The sequence below is a fragment of the Leiobunum rupestre genome, chromosome 1, assembly GCF_980474605.1.
Source record: "Leiobunum rupestre chromosome 1, qqLeiRupe1.1.hap1, whole genome shotgun sequence".
Taxonomy (NCBI): domain Eukaryota; kingdom Metazoa; phylum Arthropoda; class Arachnida; order Opiliones; family Sclerosomatidae; genus Leiobunum; species Leiobunum rupestre.
The window spans coordinates 57,757,132-57,777,488 of NC_143384.1; the positions used below are offsets into that span (position 1 = coordinate 57,757,132).

General features: G+C 33.1%; 1 protein-coding gene across 1 annotated transcript; it reads left to right on the forward strand.

Annotated features, from left to right (window-relative positions):
• The first annotated feature begins 20 nt into the window (after positions 1-20).
• Positions 21-19,652, forward strand: LOC149963368 (uncharacterized). Its single transcript, XM_090166503.1, has 7 exons — positions 21-56; positions 629-735; positions 816-873; positions 1,825-2,110; positions 18,618-18,832; positions 19,076-19,356; positions 19,415-19,652. The coding sequence occupies exons 1-7, from the start codon at positions 21-23 to the stop codon at positions 19,650-19,652; spliced, it is 1,221 nt and encodes a 406-aa protein (XP_090022629.1).
• Positions 19,653-20,357: the final 705 nt, after the last annotated feature.

Below are 20,357 nucleotides of genomic sequence, written 5' to 3' on the forward strand. Positions count from 1 at the left end.
GGGAGCTCTATGAAACCAAAATGTCTGACTTTCCTTTGAAGTTAGCTGTGAAAGCTGTAAGTTAAATAAATTAAATATTAAGTAAACCTGCGATTGAAAATACCAATTTTATTATGAACTTATAAGTTAAATTCTTTATTATTCAAATTCAATTCAAATATTTTTTATTGCCTGCAAAATAACACGCCTATAGGCGCTTTTTACAAAATTACAGGTTTTTATATTATGTCTGCTCTTTTTTTTTTACAATTTCACACCATGATCTAACAAAAATGAAATAAAAATGAATAAAATAGTAATGATTTCTACAAGTAACTGTAATTTTCTTGGATTTTGCATATATTTGCTGCATGATTTACAGCTATGAGAATATTTAGAAGGATATGCAACATCAATTCAAAAAATGATTCTGTTTTCTAATAAATATCAATACTCATGATCTCCAATCTGATTCGGAATTACTTATTGCTTCATTTAGCATTTAAGATTATTTTCAGTGTAATAATGATTTTCAAAACGAAGGATTTTACAATTTTATTTTTGTTGAATATTTAGTGGAACAGTCTGAACGTATAAAGTGGTACGATCAAAATTATTAATTTATGACTATCTCGGAATGTATTTTCAGAATTCGAGCATGATGAATCCAGGTTTCTGGTCAGGGTACAAATTGGGAATGGCAGAAAGCGACATTTACGATATCGTTGATTTCACTTTTATCAGAGCAAATTATTCGTAAGTTGCGCATTACTTTATCAAGAATATCATCTTCATAAAAAATAGTTCTTCAATGTTAACGATTAATTGTTCTCCAGTATAACGTATGTTACTACCGAAGAAAATATCGCACCGACAATGTACATTTCTGAAGGAGTAAGTTCATTTCTTTAAAATTATCACAAAATGTACTTGTACAGCAAACTTCTGATTATATCAGCGCCGGACGATATATCCTAATATAAAGCTAATAATAAGCTATGTCTTTAACCTACATTGTAATGGGTGTAAGGCCCTTTTAACAGTGATACAGGGGAGTTTATACAACGAACAAAGTTTTATATATTCTTGCTTTAAATTTATTAATTCTGTTGGTTAAGCTTTTAAAGGGCCACAGAATAATTAGAAAATTTTAATCCCCATTTCAAGTGGCCTCTCAGCGTGATAGCAGATCCAACCAATACAATTCTGGAAATTAGTTAATTGAGGCTGATCAGTATCGTGCGGAATATCTGGCTAGCGACTAACACACCGAAAAGAAAAGCTAAGCCTAAACGTAAAAAAAAATTCAAAACACGTTGCACAGCAACGGAAAGCCGAATAGAGAGATAGTGGTGGAGAAAAAAAATAAATGAAAAGTTAAATTAATAGGAACCACCTATGGACTACAATGGAAAGAATTCCAAAAAAACGCAAAAAGGTAGAAATTCCATAATGAAAAAGGCGCAAAAAAGCTTATCCCTAAACTAGTTTAAAGAAGTTAAAGATCTTACAAGTTTCTCGATTAAAATGCCTTCGAGAATTGATAAAAGACACGAAAAAGTTCATATAATAACGTGATATTTATGTTTAAGAAACTCTTTGACAAAATAAAAATTACTTTTTTAAATTAGGATCTAGGATTCAATAGAAATCCGTTCTTTTTAAGCAATTGTTATCTATTTATAAAGATGCGTTACCTAATTAGTTAAAAATATGCTGGAGGTACTTAATATTTAAAATCAGTGAAACATCTCCTGAAAACAGGATTCTTTATTGATGCAACTGAAGTCGTTTGTTAAACTGTCAGGTTAGAGAAAATCTAGTTAATTTTGTTTGTGTCTACAGATTGCTACCATATATGTCGATAAACTGGTGCCATTTGTAATTCCCGATGGAATAACACTCTCGAATCCGTATTCGATCACATTCACGTCCATCCTAACAACCAACCAAGCCTACGAATTGCAGCCGTTGTACTCGGTCTACTTAAGTTTGGGTTACGATTCGATTGTTTTGGAATTGCTCATAATCCTCGTAATGGCTTTTCTCGCGGCGAATTGCAATTCAAGAGCTTATATCTCGGATTTTAAAGAACATTTGTGGATGAATATTGGAAATTTGCTTCAAAAACGTAAGCTAATGTTAAATTGATACCCTTTTAACGTTAAGTAAATGTATATAAAGAGATAATGTCAGCTTGTACACATTTCGAATTTTGTGATTTTTATGTCCAGAATTCTAAAATATATAGGCTATGGCACTTAAAACAAATAGTTATGAAAATTTTCTTAAAAATATTTATAACTTAATCATTTCGCCTCAATTTTTCTCATTGTTGACGTCATAAATTATGACGGAGAGATGGAGATTTAGAAGATTTCCTACCATTCTAGTATCTGTTATGATTAAATACATGTATAAAATTGTGTCGATTCTTTCGGCGGACGCTCCTGAGTCCCGCTATAATAAATAAAATAACAATAATAAAAATAATCAGCTAGGCTAATATCCAGGGCACCACCCTAGGCCAATGTCATCTGGCGATTTTTTTCCTTTAATTCAGGTGGCCGGATTAAATTGCGCAGGAGGGTGGTAGCAAGCCCTTCATGCCACGCGAGCCAACAGCTCCTTACACTCACTATTACCGTTAACCTCTACAAGTTTTTTTGGAAATGGAAAACCGAAGAACTGGTTGAAAAAAATTACGAGCAACTTAGGACCTAACGAAATTCGTGTGCATGTCCGTGTGATATCTCTAGAAATCCGAAACCCACTTCCGATGGTAATCCACGGATGTCTAAAATGCGGACCTTTAGTCATCCCAATTTAGTCATTTTAGTCATATCCGAATATCCTAACCTGATATTTCTGGGACTATTTTGTGTTTGCTGGGACTATTTTCGCTTTGGTCTTGCTCTAAAAATTATCTCTCGGCTGTCTCTAGTAGCAATCATAAATAAACATCTACCCGCAAATGACGTAAATAAGAGACACCCAAGAAAGGAAGGGAAACCTACCCTTTCATTTAAAAATTAAAATTTGCTAATGACTATTATCTTTTTATAATCTTAGCAATTTTTTAATGTCTTGAAATAGATATTGTTCGTGCAAAGAGAACGAAGCCTCATTTTTCAATTCGTTTGAATACTTTCCAAAATGTACCCGTTAAACAAATTTCACCCATTTTCCAATACGACTGACATAACATTATCTCTCCTTTTCCCCGTTAACCATAATCCCCAGAACGTTTTTCTCAGCGCTGTTATCTTCGTTAACCAGACTGTAACAGCAAGATTTTTAATTCTCCAGAATCTGTATTCCCCGAGCTACCTCATTATCCAGATTATAATCGCTATATTCTCTCTGCACGCCCCCTCGCCCCGCCCCGTTAACCATAATTATTATCTCTCAATCCTAAGTCCGTAATCAGTAGACTCTCTCTCTGCTTCCCCATCCTCTTTGTTCACCCCCGTTAACCATAATTTCTAATTTCTAGAATATAATTAATAATAACAAGTTATTTAAAATAATTAATTTTTATTTTAGAACTTTGTTTACATTTTAGTCGGTACTATCAGATATTCCATTAAGTGGTTATCTTGTACATTACACAATGAAAACATCGTTACCCATATTTTCTTAAGCGCTGCTAATTTCAATAATTCCTGAAATCTAAAATATCCACCATCGCTCCCAATAGCTAGAAATCGGTTTTCCCCCATTCGCTATAAATCACAGCAGTTTGCCAGAATTAGTTTTACCTCACCGAAATACTTCATGTACCCAAAATTGGACCGCAAATTGTTTCTTTTTAGGGGAATCTCTATGGGAGTTTAACATTACATTAAAGCTAAAAGGTCCAGTTTGGGGTACTTTTGGTGCGAAATGGGGTACATAGGGCCGAAAATGGTGACTTTGGTCGTTTATAGGGTACATTTGGTCCATTTTTGTCCATTTTTGGGTACATCAGAAATGCAGTTGGAAAAACGAAGAGCCGTAATTTTTTCCACCCATCCCCAAATTTAAAGTTCTAACTTACGTATTTGTAGTGTCTAACAGCAGTATCGTCTGACATACGAGGGACAGTCACAAACGTCGTCTACTTCAGGTACAGGTGATAAGCTTTTATCGATGACACTAGTTGCTTTAGGCGTAGGTGGAATGTCCCATTCTTGCGAGAGATACTTTTTTTCCGAGGGTGAATTATCCCTTGACCGACAGCGTGGGAAGGAAATGGTGTGTTCAAGTTATGGTACGTCTCCTGATTCCCAGTTTCCTAAGACTCCATGGCACTTGTAACATCGTACATCATCGCCCCGTTGAATATAGTAGAATCCATCCTTCGCTAGTTTATCTTTAGTGACGTTCGGGTTTTTCCAGTGACGAAACGTTTCAAGTCGATACGTTTCATTTTCAATAGTTGATCTAGACACAATATGTTCTATAGCTTCAAATGATACATTCTCTAAACCTACATTTATCACTAAGCCAACTAAACCAAATTTTATCAATATGGTTAAATTTCTACGCTAAAATTCTCAATATAAACGCTTTTTCAATAGGCAAATTGTTTTAAATATGCCTAAAATATATAGTTTACTACAAAATAAAAATAGTAACTTACTTTCTACGCTAATCTTACCCTATACATGACCTAATTTAGGCCTAATTTTCTGTCTAATATATAAAAGAACGCCTAAAAATGTCATTTTAAATATAATAAAATAGAAACTTACTTTTTTCGCTTTGACGGTCGGAATTCCTTAAGCCTATGCCGTAAAATAGAGCTGACGAACGGCTGAAAACGGAACAAAAACAGCGTGACCTTTAATGACTATTCCCAATGAGTGAAAGAAAGAACGCTATGTGACGTGTAGATAAGACTTGAGGTATTGAAACTGAAACTAAGAATTGATTCCCATTACTACACTGACGTCATATCTTAAGTACCAATGGAAAAAAAACCCCCACTGACGGTTTATCAGGAGGAGGACCTCTAACGAGACTTTTCTGAACCTATTATCGTGTGGAAAAAACCCATTGCTCAAAGTTCTCTCAAAGTTCCGTTATCTTATTAAACGTGCGCGCGCACATAAAAATGAACGATTCACGTGAGAATCGGTACGTCACGAGCCCCTATCGAGAATATTTCGTACTATGAAGTTATACATGTATAAAAAATATTACACTGGAATTTATAATATCTAAGCCCAATGGGGTCTCGATCGAGAAAACGGTTTAAAAGAATTGTTCGACTACCTCCAAAATTCGTCTGCTGCTGACGTCACCCAGATTAGATCCTATTGAACGAGATATTTCCAAACTAATAATTATCACGTGATCAAATATGCAACTAATGATACTCATTGATGTCACATAATTTTACCCACTTGAAAAAACCCTTTGTTGACGTCACATAATTAACCCAGTTTAATATCTAAAGTGGAACCTATTGTTTGACGTCACATAATTAACCCACTTGAAAAAATCCCATTGTAGATTCCTCTCGACAGCTTTTGATGCAATCATATCCTAGAAAACAATACAATTAATAGAAATTTACATTAAATTAGTATACTATTAATACCATTTTGCGAACTACAGTGAAAAAAGTTACAATTTTACGGTAGAAACGTTTTCAAAATACCATTCTCATTTTAAACGCTTTTTCAATAACTTAATTGTCTAAAATATATAGTCTACAACTAAAACAAAATAGTAAATTACTTTCTACGCTAATCTTGGCCTAAAAAAAGCAGAATACTAAAATTCATTTTTTAACTCTACTTCAGATTCCTACCTGGTAAGCCTAAATTTAATATACTAAGTATAATATGCCTTAAAGTTCAAATACTGTCTAATACAATAAATATTCATGAAAAATTCTTACTTTGTATGTACAATGAACGCTCCAAAAGGCTGAAAATGTAACATGGGACAAGACAGAATTTCTACTCAAACCTTTCCGATTGTATCGTCAAATAAAACAAAGATCTCGCTAAGTCAAAGTTCAGCTATCTTATCAATGGTACGAGCGCACGCGGTCGGAAAAATGAACGAGTCACGTGAGAATCGGTACGTCACGAGTTCCTATGCATAAATGTTAGGGCGTCTTACTACCATTAGATCTAATCGCACTAGCACATTCTCGAAAAATAAACCAGTTCTTGGGAATAAGAGACGGTTTTTTTATCAAAGATAAGCCAATTTATAGTTTATTGTATGAAAATATTAATTAATTCGGAAATATATTCGATGCTTAGTGGTTTTTTACCAGTTCATTTTAAGTACGTTAATCTATTTTAGTCCTATTTACGCCTATTTTAGGCCTATGTGTGCCTGTAGAAGTGTTTCAACAAAAAGACATGAAAATATTAATTAATTTGGATGGTTCTAAATACAGTAAGCCCAAACTAAAATATGGTAATAGTATGCAATAAAGAACGCAAAACGTATTTAAAGGCTTTATTATTATTATTATTATTTTCGATCGCATTGGTTCTTTTTCCTCTGATCTCCTAGTTTCTGCTTCTGTCTTTAGTATTTATAAATATTTTCCTATCCATAAACCATTTCCTAACTGGTGGACTTTGTTAAGACTAAAATTTTACTTATAATACGCTGAAAACTCGGAACAACTCCTTCTGCGCTGAGTTTGCAAGTTCTCTCCCCACTGGTTTAAGGGGTTTTCCCCCGAGATCTTCGGTTTCCCCTTCCATAAAAACTTGTTTAGGTTAACGGTAATAGTTAGTGTAGGGAGCTGTTGGCTCGCGTGGCTTGCGGGGCTTACCGCCACCCTCCTACGCATTGTAACCCGGCCACCTGAATTGAAAGGCTTTAAAAGTCGCTCAATGACTTAGGCCTAGGGTGGTGCCTTGGGTATTAGCCTAGCTGATCATTATTATTTTATTTTTCATTAATACATTTTTCAATACGTAAAAAATTAAAGCTAGACCTAAAAACCTGTAAAGTGTAAATAGCTAAGACTAAATTTCTAAGCCTAACCCATGAAAGTACATTCACCAACAATCATATCCTAACATGAATGCATTTGTTAAGAATAAATAAATGTTTTTTAAAAACGCTAATTAATTTCGTAAACCAGCATAAATTTTAGTTCGTCCTTCCTCCAAAATATCTAATAGAGCTAGTACATTCTCGATAAAACACAGTTAAAAAAAATATATCAAGGTTTTCAATTCAGTTAAAAATAATTAAATTAGATGCATTGTGTTTTATATTTTTTAACTTAATTGCATTGATGTTTAATCGCAAACCTCGGGCCTAAGAAACAGGCAAAGTGTAAATTGCTAAGACTAAATTTCTAACTCTAATAATGTGTAAATCAATTATACAATTATCTATTCATAAGTGTTAGAGACTTTATTACAATGAAATAAAACCATGTAGAAATGTATATGATATAAATTTAAGAAAACTCAAACATTTGACAGACATCCCTTTTCTGTTTTAAATCAACAATTTTATTATTCTTTCTTATCATTTTTTATACAACCATTTGTTTTTATATAGATAACCTGAGGACGGCTATAATATGAACATATACCTAAAAAAAATCGGGAATTAAACAAAAACAACCTTAAGTTTACTATTTTTATATTCACACGTCCTCAATTATGCAAATTTTATATTAACATTTCTACTATACATATTTGATAATTAATATGTACATAAATAATTATTTTTTATATAAAATCGTACAATTATATCAGAACTTAAACCGGAAGATTCAGGCATATAATTTCCAAATACACAAACTACATTTGGAGTACTAATATTTATACTCACACAATTATATTTCGTACTAACAATTTCACCATCTTTTAAACTTTCAAATACTGCCAAGTGTTCGTCGCATATTTTTGTACTTCTCAAGGTGTTAAAGAAAAAGTGGTTTACACCATAGCAAACTTTTTTCAATTGAAAAAGCATTTCACTCCCCGAAACTGTCACTTGCTGACAATGTGTAAAATTGGGGTTACGGGATTTCAAGTAATTTAACATCCACGATTTTCCTTCATTTCCATCTTTCCCAATTACAAATATTATTTTTCTGTCTGTGATAATTAAATGTTCCAATAAACTTTTCTGTCATGGTCTAAGTTCTATATCTTTGTTTATTCGTTTAGGGGTTTTCATTTGTTCCACCCAAGCACTTGTCAAATTTCCAAAGAGATGCGATGGTAGTCCAGATCGAGCAACGGCTTCAGCGCGGACTCGTTGTTTATCAATTTCCGCTTCTACTTTGCCTAATTTTTCTTTGTGAGGGTTTAGACTGCAACGTCTAATATGTCGACTCAGTTGTGATTTAAACGATTTATTGCACGTTGTACACGATGTACGTTTACATTTATGGGTTCTTAATCTATAGCTACGTATTCGTTTCTCGCAACTTGGACACTGAATATATTTGTTTCGACCCATTTGGAATATATTCAAAGGAGACAAACACGTACTTTTTACTCGAACCGAGTCTATTCATAAACTGTCTCGATTTTTGGGGGATCTCCGTATATAAAGTTTTAAATGTGTGTTCTGAGGGTAGAAACAATATCAGCCCTATTTTGGTTTTCTTCCAAGTTAAGTGTTTCAGATAACGTTTACTTATTCCGCACCTTCCATCCATTTTTTCACATTAACTTGATATAACCTTGTATCTTCTTACAATTCAGTTTTATGCTATGTACAATTCCCTTATTCATTACATCATTCCAAATGTAGTCTAATTCATTCACGGGCGTTGATCTTCTGAAATGGATATTCCAATAAAACCTTTTTCTTATACATCGCTTCTGATTAATCTGAATGTTGTCAATATAAAAAACATCATATGCTATATTTAAATATAAAGGATAAACACTGCTTAGATTAGGGATAGATTGAAATGGAATATTTAAGTAAATAAACATAAATTTCTAAGGGCCTTTTCCTCCAAAATATCTAAAAGGGCAATTACATTCTCGATAAATATACAAGTTCTTTGGAATAAGAGACGTTTTTATCAAAGATAAGCCAAGTTTATACCTTATTGTCATTAGTTCCATAACAAGAACCACGTTGTAACGTGATAATGGCTACCCCTATCGAGAATTTTCGGCACTAAGAAATTCTACGTTTCTATGTATTATACGGGTTTTGACAGATCGATATTTTAAATATCCGTGAAACGTAAACTTATCAGAATAAGAAATGGCATACAATGAGATTAGATAACTAGATAACGATCATTGATAATAAAATTCTAATCGTGTAAATCTAACATATATTTTTTACTAATAATAAAAATATTTAAGAAACATGCTATTAGTTTTAACATATATAAGACAATTTTTTGTTAAACGCTATTTCTTTTAGTTAAACACTAATATCAATTTCTGAACAAACTATTTCAGTTTATTTTTAACAGCAAAATAGTGTATTAGATATTGTTTAAATTCATTTCAAGTGAAAGGGTAGTTAAACTTACCACGCATATCCTTAACACGTAAGCTGGTGCAAAATCGTTTGATAGTTTCACTTACTTTATTTCTATTTTCAATAATGAGCTATTTTGATTTAATATAATTAATGTTAAATTCTTTATTTTTAATAGAAAAAATGTTAATTATGGTCGCGTTGGGGGAAAATCATACAATGTGGTGTCGGAATTATAATATAAAATAACACACTAAGCCTTGGTAAAAACGTGTTTGGTAAGTTGCAACTATGCAAGATGTATAATTTCAGCAGCACTATTTTTCTCAGTCGAATAACGCATTTTCAAAGTGCTACGCTTCTAACTTTAATTTAGATGGCCTAAAAGCCAAGTATTTAACAAATTGTGTAACCAAGTAAATGGACCTTTAAACAATTTTTCAGTCATAAAGTCAAGGAAATGTTCAAATATACGTGTATTTGGTCATTTTGATGGTCAAATAGCCCGGTATGGAACTGCCCGCGCCCCGATGGTCCCCCGCGCCCCCGTCGACGTCTGAAATGTGAAACGGGCCACCGACGGGGCGCGGGCAGTTCCATCCTGGGCTATTTGACCATCAAAATGACCAAATACACGTATATTTGAACATTTCCTTGACTTTATGACTGAAAAATTGTTTAAAGGTCCATTTACTTGGTTACACAATTTGTTAAATACTTGGCTTTTAGGCCATCTAAATTAAAGTTAGAAGCGTAGCACTTTGAAAATGCGTTATTCGACTGAGAAAAATAGTGCTGCTGAAATTATACATCTTGCATAGTTGCAACTTACCAAACACGTTTTTACCAAGGCTTAGTGTGTTATTTTATATTATAATTCCGACACCACATTGTATGATTTTCCCCCAACGCGACCATAATTAACATTTTTTCTATTAAAAATAAAGAATTTAACATTAATTATATTAAATCAAAATAGCTCATTATTGAAAATAGAAATAAAGTAAGTGAAACTATCAAACGATTTTGCACCAGCTTACGTGTTAAGGATATGCGTGGTAAGTTTAACTACCCTTTCACTTGAAATGAATTTAAACAATATCTAATACACTATTTTGCTGTTAAAAATAAACTGAAATAGTTTGTTCAGAAATTGATATTAGTGTTTAACTAAAAGAAATAGCGTTTAACAAAAAATTGTCTTATATATGTTAAAACTAATAGCATGTTTCTTAAATATTTTTATTATTAGTAAAAAATATATGTTAGATTTACACGATTAGAATTTTATTATCAATGATCGTTATCTAGTTATCTAATCTCATTGTATGCCATTTCTTATTCTGATAAGTTTACGTTTCACGGATATTTAAAATATCGATCTGTCAAAACCCGTATAATACATAGAAACGTAGAATTTCTTAGTGCCGAAAATTCTCGATAGGGGTAGCCATTATCACGTTACAACGTGGTTCTTGTTATGGAACTAATGACAATAAGGTATAAACTTGGCTTATCTTTGATAAAAACGTCTCTTATTCCAAAGAACTTGTATATTTATCGAGAATGTAATTGCCCTTTTAGATATTTTGGAGGAAAAGGCCCTTAGAAATTTATGTTTATTTACTTAAATATTCCATTTCAATCTATCCCTAATCTAAGCAGTGTTTATCCTTTATATTTAAATATAGCATATGATGTTTTTTATATTGACAACATTCAGATTAATCAGAAGCGATGTATAAGAAAAAGGTTTTATTGGAATATCCATTTCAGAAGATCAACGCCCGTGAATGAATTAGACTACATTTGGAATGATGTAATGAATAAGGGAATTGTACATAGCATAAAACTGAATTGTAAGAAGATACAAGGTTATATCAAGTTAATGTGAAAAAATGGATGGAAGGTGCGGAATAAGTAAACGTTATCTGAAACACTTAACTTGGAAGAAAACCAAAATAGGGCTGATATTGTTTCTACCCTCAGAACACACATTTAAAACTTTATATACGGAGATCCCCCAAAAATCGAGACAGTTTATGAATAGACTCGGTTCGAGTAAAAAGTACGTGTTTGTCTCCTTTGAATATATTCCAAATGGGTCGAAACAAATATATTCAGTGTCCAAGTTGCGAGAAACGAATACGTAGCTATAGATTAAGAACCCATAAATGTAAACGTACATCGTGTACAACGTGCAATAAATCGTTTAAATCACAACTGAGTCGACATATTAGACGTTGCAGTCTAAACCCTCACAAAGAAAAATTAGGCAAAGTAGAAGCGGAAATTGATAAACAACGAGTCCGCGCTGAAGCCGTTGCTCGATCTGGACTACCATCGCATCTCTTTGGAAATTTGACAAGTGCTTGGGTGGAACAAATGAAAACCCCTAAACGAATAAACAAAGATATAGAACTTAGACCATGACAGAAAAGTTTATTGGAACATTTAATTATCACAGACAGAAAAATAATATTTGTAATTGGGAAAGATGGAAATGAAGGAAAATCGTGGATGTTAAATTACTTGAAATCCCGTAACCCCAATTTTACACATTGTCAGCAAGTGACAGTTTCGGGGAGTGAAATGCTTTTTCAATTGAAAAAAGTTTGCTATGGTGTAAACCACTTTTTCTTTAACACCTTGAGAAGTACAAAAATATGCGACGAACACTTGGCAGTATTTGAAAGTTTAAAAGATGGTGAAATTGTTAGTACGAAATATAATTGTGTGAGTATAAATATTAGTACTCCAAATGTAGTTTGTGTATTTGGAAATTATATGCCTGAATCTTCCGGTTTAAGTTCTGATATAATTGTACGATTTTATATAAAAAATAATTATTTATGTACATATTAATTATCAAATATGTATAGTAGAAATGTTAATATAAAATTTGCATAATTGAGGACGTGTGAATATAAAAATAGTAAACTTAAGGTGTTTTTGTTTAATTCCCGATTTTTTTTAGGTATATGTTCATATTATAGCCGTCCTCAGGTTATCTATATAAAAACAAATGGTTGTATAAAAAATGATAAGAAAGAATAATAAAATTGTTGATTTAAAACAGAAAAGGGATGTCTGTCAAATGTTTGAGTTTTCTTAAATTTATATCATATACATTTCTACATGGTTTTATTTCATTGTAATATAGTCTCTAACACTTATGAATAGATAATTGTATAATTATAAATTTTAAAATTTTGTTCCATGGTTATTTTGAATAGTTAAAATTTTTAAAAAAGACTGATACTTCATGGAGTTTTAAAATATTTTATTTATTTACAAATATTAGAAGCTTTCGGACCGTGGTCCTTCCTCAGCTAGTCAATTATACATTTTAAATTTATTTCACCATTTCTTTTTGCAAGGTTTTGATGTTACCCCTGGTGTCAAGTAATAAAATTCCAAATTATTTTTTTAATTTAAAACCGCCCCATCCCTCCGTGTTTACCGACCCCCTATCTAAGTTTAACCCCCCTCTATCTTTAATATATACCGACTCCTTAAAGCACCTTTTATACCAATTTCCCTCCTGACACATGACTCTCGTTGAGTCCCAATCTATTTCGTGGGTTTTTTTGTTATTTATATGTACTGCTAAACCATTTTTTTGATCTCCTTTTTTGACACTGTACATATGTTCATTTCTTCGTTTTTTTGCTTGTCTTTTCGTTTGACCAATATATTTTTCATCACATTTGCATTTTATCTCATAAATTACTCCCGTTTTATCTAGTTCGTCTACTTTAGGTTTATTTCTTATTAACTCTGATTTTAATGTATTCAGGTTCTTGTTTACTAACGTCACTTTCAGTTTTTTACATTGTCTTGCTGTTTTTTCCGATATCCCTTTCAAATATGGTGTCGATAAAATGTGGTCCGGTTTTTCTTTTTTTATGTTGTTTTTTACTTCATGAGTGTTAAAAATTGTATCTACGAGTGCTTCTGGATAGCCACTGTTTACAAATTGCTCTTTTAATCTAATTTTATCTTTTAGCGGGTCGTCCGATAAGGTCTCAATTTTATTTTTAAACATTTTGATAATACCTATTTTTATGCTTTTAGTATGAGAGGATTGGTAATTTAAAAATATTTTAGCATGGGTTGGTTTTTGATATAAAGAACAAGTTATCGTTTTGTTATTATGTTTCTCTAGTATGTCCAAGAAAGGTAAAGTTTTTTCTCTTCCTCTTCATAAGTAAATTGAATTTCCATAAGAAAGAAAACTCCCTTAGAGTTATAGTATCAGCGATAAATAATCCGACATACACGTGTGCGAAAAGATTAGTAAAAATAATTTCACCACTAATAGGAAATAAAGAGTATTCCTTAAAAAATTCGTATGACTTTGTAGCGGATTTAAAAAAACAAGAATTGAATGAAATGGATGAATTATGCAGTCTAGATGTAATTAATCTATACGGAAGTGTACCAATTCCAACGGCATTACACATATTGAAAGTGAAATTGAAAGCGGATAAAACGTTAAGTGACAGAACTACATTAAGCAAGGAAACTATTTTAGGTTTAGCGGAAATTTGTTTAACGGAGACCTTTTTTGTATTTGAGGGAAATTTTTACGCCCAACAAAAAGGACTTGCAATGGGGAATCCTCTATCGGCACCAATTGCAAACTTAATCATGGAGCACGTAGAAGCTAGTATTTTAAGGAAAATAGTAATTAAAAAAAATATCAAATTATGGCGTAGATTCATGGATGACGTGTTTATTATCAAAAATAAATTATTAGAAAAAAATGAATTATTAGATATAGCAAACAAAACGCTGAAGGAAATTCAATTTACTTATGAAGGGGAAGAGAAAAAAACTTTACCTTTCTTGGACATACTAGTAAAACATAATAACAAAAGGATAACTTGTTCTTTATATCAAAAACCAACCCATGCTAAAATATTTTTAAATTACCAATCCTCTCATACTAAAAGCATAAAAATAGGTATTATCAAAATGTTTTAAAATAAAATTGAGACCTTATCGGACGACCCGCTAAAAGATAAAATTAGATTAAAAGATCAATTTGTAAACAGTGGCTATCCAGAAGCACTCGTAGATACAATTTTTAACACTCATGAAGTAAAAAACAACATAAAAAAAGAAAAACCGGACCACATTTTATCGACACCATATTTGAGAGGGATATCGGAAAAAACAGCAAGACAATGTAAAAAACTGAAAGTGACGTTAGTAAACAAGAACCTGAATACATTAAAATCAGAGTTAATAAGAAATAAACCTAAAGTAGACGAACTAGATAAAACGGGAGTAATTTATGAGATAAAATGCAAATATGATGAAAAATATATTGGTCAAACGAAAAGACAAGCAAAAAAAACGAAGAAATGAACATATGTACAGTGTCAAAAAAGGAGATAAAAAAAATGGTTTAGCAGTACATATAAATAACAAAAAAACCCACGAAATAGATTGGGACTCAACGAGGGTCATGTGTCAGGAGGGAAATTGGTATAAAAGGTGCTTTAAGGAGTCGGTATATATTAAAGATAGAGGGGGTTAAACTTAGATAGGGGGTCGGTAAACACGGAGGGATGGGGAGGTTTTAAATTAAAAAAATAATTTGGAATTTTATTACTTGACACCAGGGGTAACATCAAAACCTTGCAAAAAGAAATTGTGAAATAAATTTAAAATGTATAATTGACTAGCTGAGGAAGGACCACGGTCCGAAAGCTTCTAATATTTGTAAATAAATAAAATATTTTAAAACTCCATGAAGAATAGATAATTCTATAATTGATTTACACATTATTAGAGTTAGAAATTTAGTCTTAGCAATTTACACTTTGCCTGTTTCTTAGGCCCGAGGTTTGCGTTTAAAACATCAATGCAATTAAGTTAAAAAATATAAAACACAATGCATCTAATTTAATTATTTTTAACTGAATTGAAAACCTTGATATATTTTTTAACTGTGTTTTTATCGAGAATGTACTAGCTCTATTAGATATTTTGGAGGAAGGACGAACTAAAATTTATGCTGGTTTACGAAATTAATTAGCGTATTTAAAAAACATTTATTTATTCTTAACAAATGCATTCATGTTAGGATATGATTGTTGGTGAATGTACTTTCATGGGTTAGGCTTAGAAATTTAGTCTTAGCTATTTACACTTTACAGGTTTTTAGGTCTAGCTTTAATTTTTTACGTATTGAAAAATGTATTAATGAAAAATAAAATAATAATGATCAGCTAGGCTAATACCCAAGGCACCACCCTAGGCCTAAGTCATTGAGCGACTTTTAAAGCCTTTCAATTCAGGTGGCCGGGTTACAATGCGTAGGAGGGTGGCGGTAAGCCCCGCAAGCCACGCGAGCCAACAGCTCCCTACACTAACTATTACCGTTAACCTAAACAAGTTTTTATGGAAGGGGAAACCGAAGATCTCGGGGGAAAACCCCTTAAACCAGTGGGGAGAGAACTTGCAAACTCAGCGCAGAAGGAGTTGTTCCGAGTTTTCAGCGTATTATAAGTAAAATTTTAGTCTTAACAAAGTCCACCAGTTAGGAAATGGTTTATGGATAGGAAAATATTTATAAATACTAAAGACAGAAGCAGAAACTAGGAGATCAGAGAAAAAAGAACCAATGCGATCGAAAATAATAATAATAATAATAAAGCCTTTAAATACGTTTTGCGTTCTTTATTGCATACTATTACCATATTTTAGTTTGGGCTTACTGTATTTAGAACCATCCAAATTAATTAATATTTTCATGTCTTTTTGTTGAAACACTTCTACAGGCACACATAGGCCCAAAATAGGCGTAAATAGGACTAAAATAGATTAACGTACTTAAAATGAACTGGTAAAAAACCACTAAGCATCGAATATATTTCCGAATTAATTAATATTTTCATACAATAAACTATAAATTGGCTTATCTTTGATAAAAACCGTCTCTTATTCCCTAGAACTGGTTTATTTTTCGAGAATGTGCTAGCGCGATTAGATCGAATGGTAGTAAGACGCCCTAACATTTATGCATAGGGGCTCGTGACGTACCGATTCTCACGTGACTCGTTCATTTTTCCGTGCGCGCGCGCGTACCATTGATAAGATAACTGAACTTTGAGAGAACTTTGAGCAATGGGTTTTTTTGCTCACGATAATAGGTTCAGAAAAGTCTCGTTAGAGGTCCTCCTCCTGATAAACCGTCAGTGGGGGTTTTTTTCCATTGGTACTTAAGATATGACGTCAGTGTAGTAATGGGAATCAATTCTTAGTTTCAGTTTCAATACCTCAAGTCTTATCTACACGTCACATAGCGTTCTTTCTTTCACTCATTGGGAATAGTCATTAAAGGTCACGCTGTTTTTGTTCCGTTTTCAGCCGTTCGTCAGCTCTATTTTACGGCATAGGCTTAAGGAATTCCGACCGTCAAAGCGAAAAAAGTAAGTTTCTATTTTATTATATTTAAAATGACATTTTTAGGGGTTCTTTTATATATTAGACAGAAAATTAGGCCTAAATCAGGTCATGTATAGGGTAAGATTAGCGTAGAAAGTAAGTTACTATTTTTATTTTGTAGTAAACTATATATTTTAGGCATATTTAAAACAATTTGCCTATTGAAAAAGCGTTTATATTGAGAATTTTAGCGTAGAACATATTGTGTCTAGATCAACTATTGAAAATGAAAAGTATCGACTTGAAACGTTTCGTCACTGGAAAAACCCGAACGTCACTAAAGATAAACTAGCGAAGGATGGATTCTACTATATTCAACGGGGCGATGATGTACGATGTTACAAGTGTCATCGAGTCTTGAACATGCCATTTCCTTCCCACGCTGTCCGTCAAGGGATAATTCACCCTCGGAAAAAAAGTATCTCTGGCCAGAATGGGACATTCCACCTACGCCTAAAGTAACTACTGTCATCGATAAAAGCTTCTCACCTGCATCCTGAAGAAGACGACGTTTGTGACTGTCCCTCGTATGTCAGACGATACTGCTGTTAGACACTACAAATACGTAAGTTAGAACTTTAAATTTGGGGATGGGTGGAAAAAATTACGGCTCTTCGTTTTTCCAACTGCATTTCTGATGTACCCAAAAATGGACAAAAATGGACCAAATGTACCCTATAAACGACCAAAGTCACCATTTTCGGCCCTATGTACCCCATTTCGCACCAAAAGTACCCCAAACTGGACCTTTTAGCTTTAATGTAATGTTAAACTCCCATAGAGATTCCCCTAAAAAGAAACAATTTGCGGTCCAATTTTGGGTACATGAAGTATTTCGGTGAGGTAAAACTAATTCTGGCAAACTGCTGTGATTTATAGCGAATGGGGGAAAACCGATTTCTAGCTATTGGGAGCGATGGTGGATATTTTAGATTTCAGGAATTATTGAAATTAGCAGCGCTTAAGAAAATATGGGTAACGATGTTTTCATTGTGTAATGTACAAGATAACCACTTAATGGAATATCTGATAGTACCGACTAAAATGTAAACAAAGTTCTAAAATAAAAATTAATTATTTTAAATAACTTGTTATTATTAATTATATTCTAGAAATTATAAATTATGGTTAACGGGGGTGAACAAAGAGGATGGGGAAGCAGAGAGAGAGTCTACTGATTACGGACTTAGGATTGAGAGATAATAATTATGGGTAACGGAGCGGGGCGAGGGGGCGTGCAGAGAGAATATAGCGATTATAATCTGGATAATGAGGTAGCTCGGGGAATACAGATTCTGGAGAATTTACAGTCTGGTTAACGAAGATAACAGCGCTGAGAAAAACGTTCTGGGGATTATGGTTAACGGGGGAAAGGAGGGGGAGAGTCTACTGATTGCGGTACGGTTAACGAAGATAACAGCGCTGAGAAAAACGGTCTGGGGATTATGGTTAACGGCGGAGCAGAGATAGTCTACTGATTGCGGTACGGTTAACGAAGATAACAGCGCTGGGAAACGAGAGCAGAGATAATCTTGCGGTTACCATCTGGTTAATGAGATATCAGACTGATAATCTCATTAACTAGACGGTAAAACTTCTCTCTATGGGGTATATTGTCAATCTTTTTAAGTTTACATATATTGGTAAAATAAATGGTAAAATCATTTAAGTATTTAAAAATATTAGTCATAAATGTTTAATTTGCAAATACACGTAAAGCAAGTTTTGGTTCTCATTTACAGCAAGGGTGAATCTACCAAACTACCAAAGAGAGAAATTGCTATTCTTGTTGTTGCTTTTTGAAATTCAATTTTTATTCGCTTGGTACAACGCCAACTTTCAAGCTGGACGGACCGTGGCAGATGAAACACTGATCAATGGTTTTGAAGATCTGCTACACAATAAAATTAAAATCGTCATGTCAAGTTCGTCGCCTTCTCGCGACCTGTTTATCACTGCAAGTTCTAATTGTCAATTAAGCAGGATGCACACATAAAGCTCGCAAGTGAATTTTGAGCGACGTGGAATTACAGAAAAAAATCCTAATTTCGCACACGCTTTCAATGGTGTTGCGCTAATTTGGTTTTTGAAACAACGCGTACGCGCGATCAAAGTTAACTCGCAAGCTTTATGTGTGCATCCGGCTTAATGGTAAGAAGTGTCCAATTTTCAAAACGGGTGCGTGTATGTTCCGGAACAGGTGTGCGAAGTTGATGTAAAATTTCAGTCACTCCAACGAAGGATTCAAACGCATCAGAATAATGATCTCCATGAAATGGCTAGCAACGGAACCTTGGCCAACGATCTCGTCGATGGACAAAGCGTGCTAATCGATACTGTTTCGAATCTCAAAGAAATCGCTTTGATTACGAATAGAACCAGTCACTTGAAACTAGCCGAAAAGAGATATTTCCCGCAGAGCGTCATATTTCCCATAAACAACAACGTTTCCAGACACATTTTGGAACAAATTAACTTCAAGTAAGCAGACGTGTTTTCTCTTTAAATGACCATGTTATAATTTGGACCAAATGAATAGGCTAAGCTATTTTTTCGATACACATCAGCAAGTACCTTTTCTGCGTAGAATGGATTTCAAAATTGGTCTCAAAATGTCAATAGTCAAAAACCTTGTGGATCAACTAACAATTATTGAACTGTTACCAATTTTTGGCCTGCACGCATTTGGTAACGCTTTAGCAGTTTTATCTTTGATATTACAACGTACAATGGCCACCAAAGAAATAAGGAGACGTTACAATTACCGTTACCGGTAATTAACAGTTTGGTAAGTAGTGTAATTTTTAAATTCTGCAATAAATTTAATATTTGCTTTAACCGTTTCAGTAAATCAAAGATAAAGCCATATAATTGATGGTTTGGTAAATATTTGAATTGAACGGTTGTTGATATTATTTAAAAGCAAATTATACGAAATGGGTATTTATGTACGTAACGTGTGAATAAGTGTGGCAGATTGTATTAATAGCAATATAAAAATTGTAAAAATAAATATTTACTGGTATAAATAGTTGTACATCCTATTGTACCTCATGTATAAGGTGTATACAAATATTTGGTTTTCTGGTTTTATTAAAGCTACGGCAACTATGAAAATCCATTAAACGTATTTCACCATTTAATTTAAAAAAGGTTTTTGAGAAAAGAAAATATAAATCTTCAATTAAGGGACAATAAATATTTATCACGGGGAGGTTTAAACCAATTATGTGTTCTATATGCAATTTATATTGTATAAAAACCGCTACGAGAGATATATACGATGTGTATCTTATCCTGACCACATGCGAAAGCGAGAATCAAGAGTCTGAAATAATCCCAGGTTTTACAATGGATGCTTTATCTAACTGGACGGGTAAAGTAGCTATTTCAGTCACCCAACCTACTATCACTTTGCGTCCTAGTTCGCGTTAGAAAATGAAGACGGCCGTACCGGAACTCATGGGCTATCAAGGTCGTTA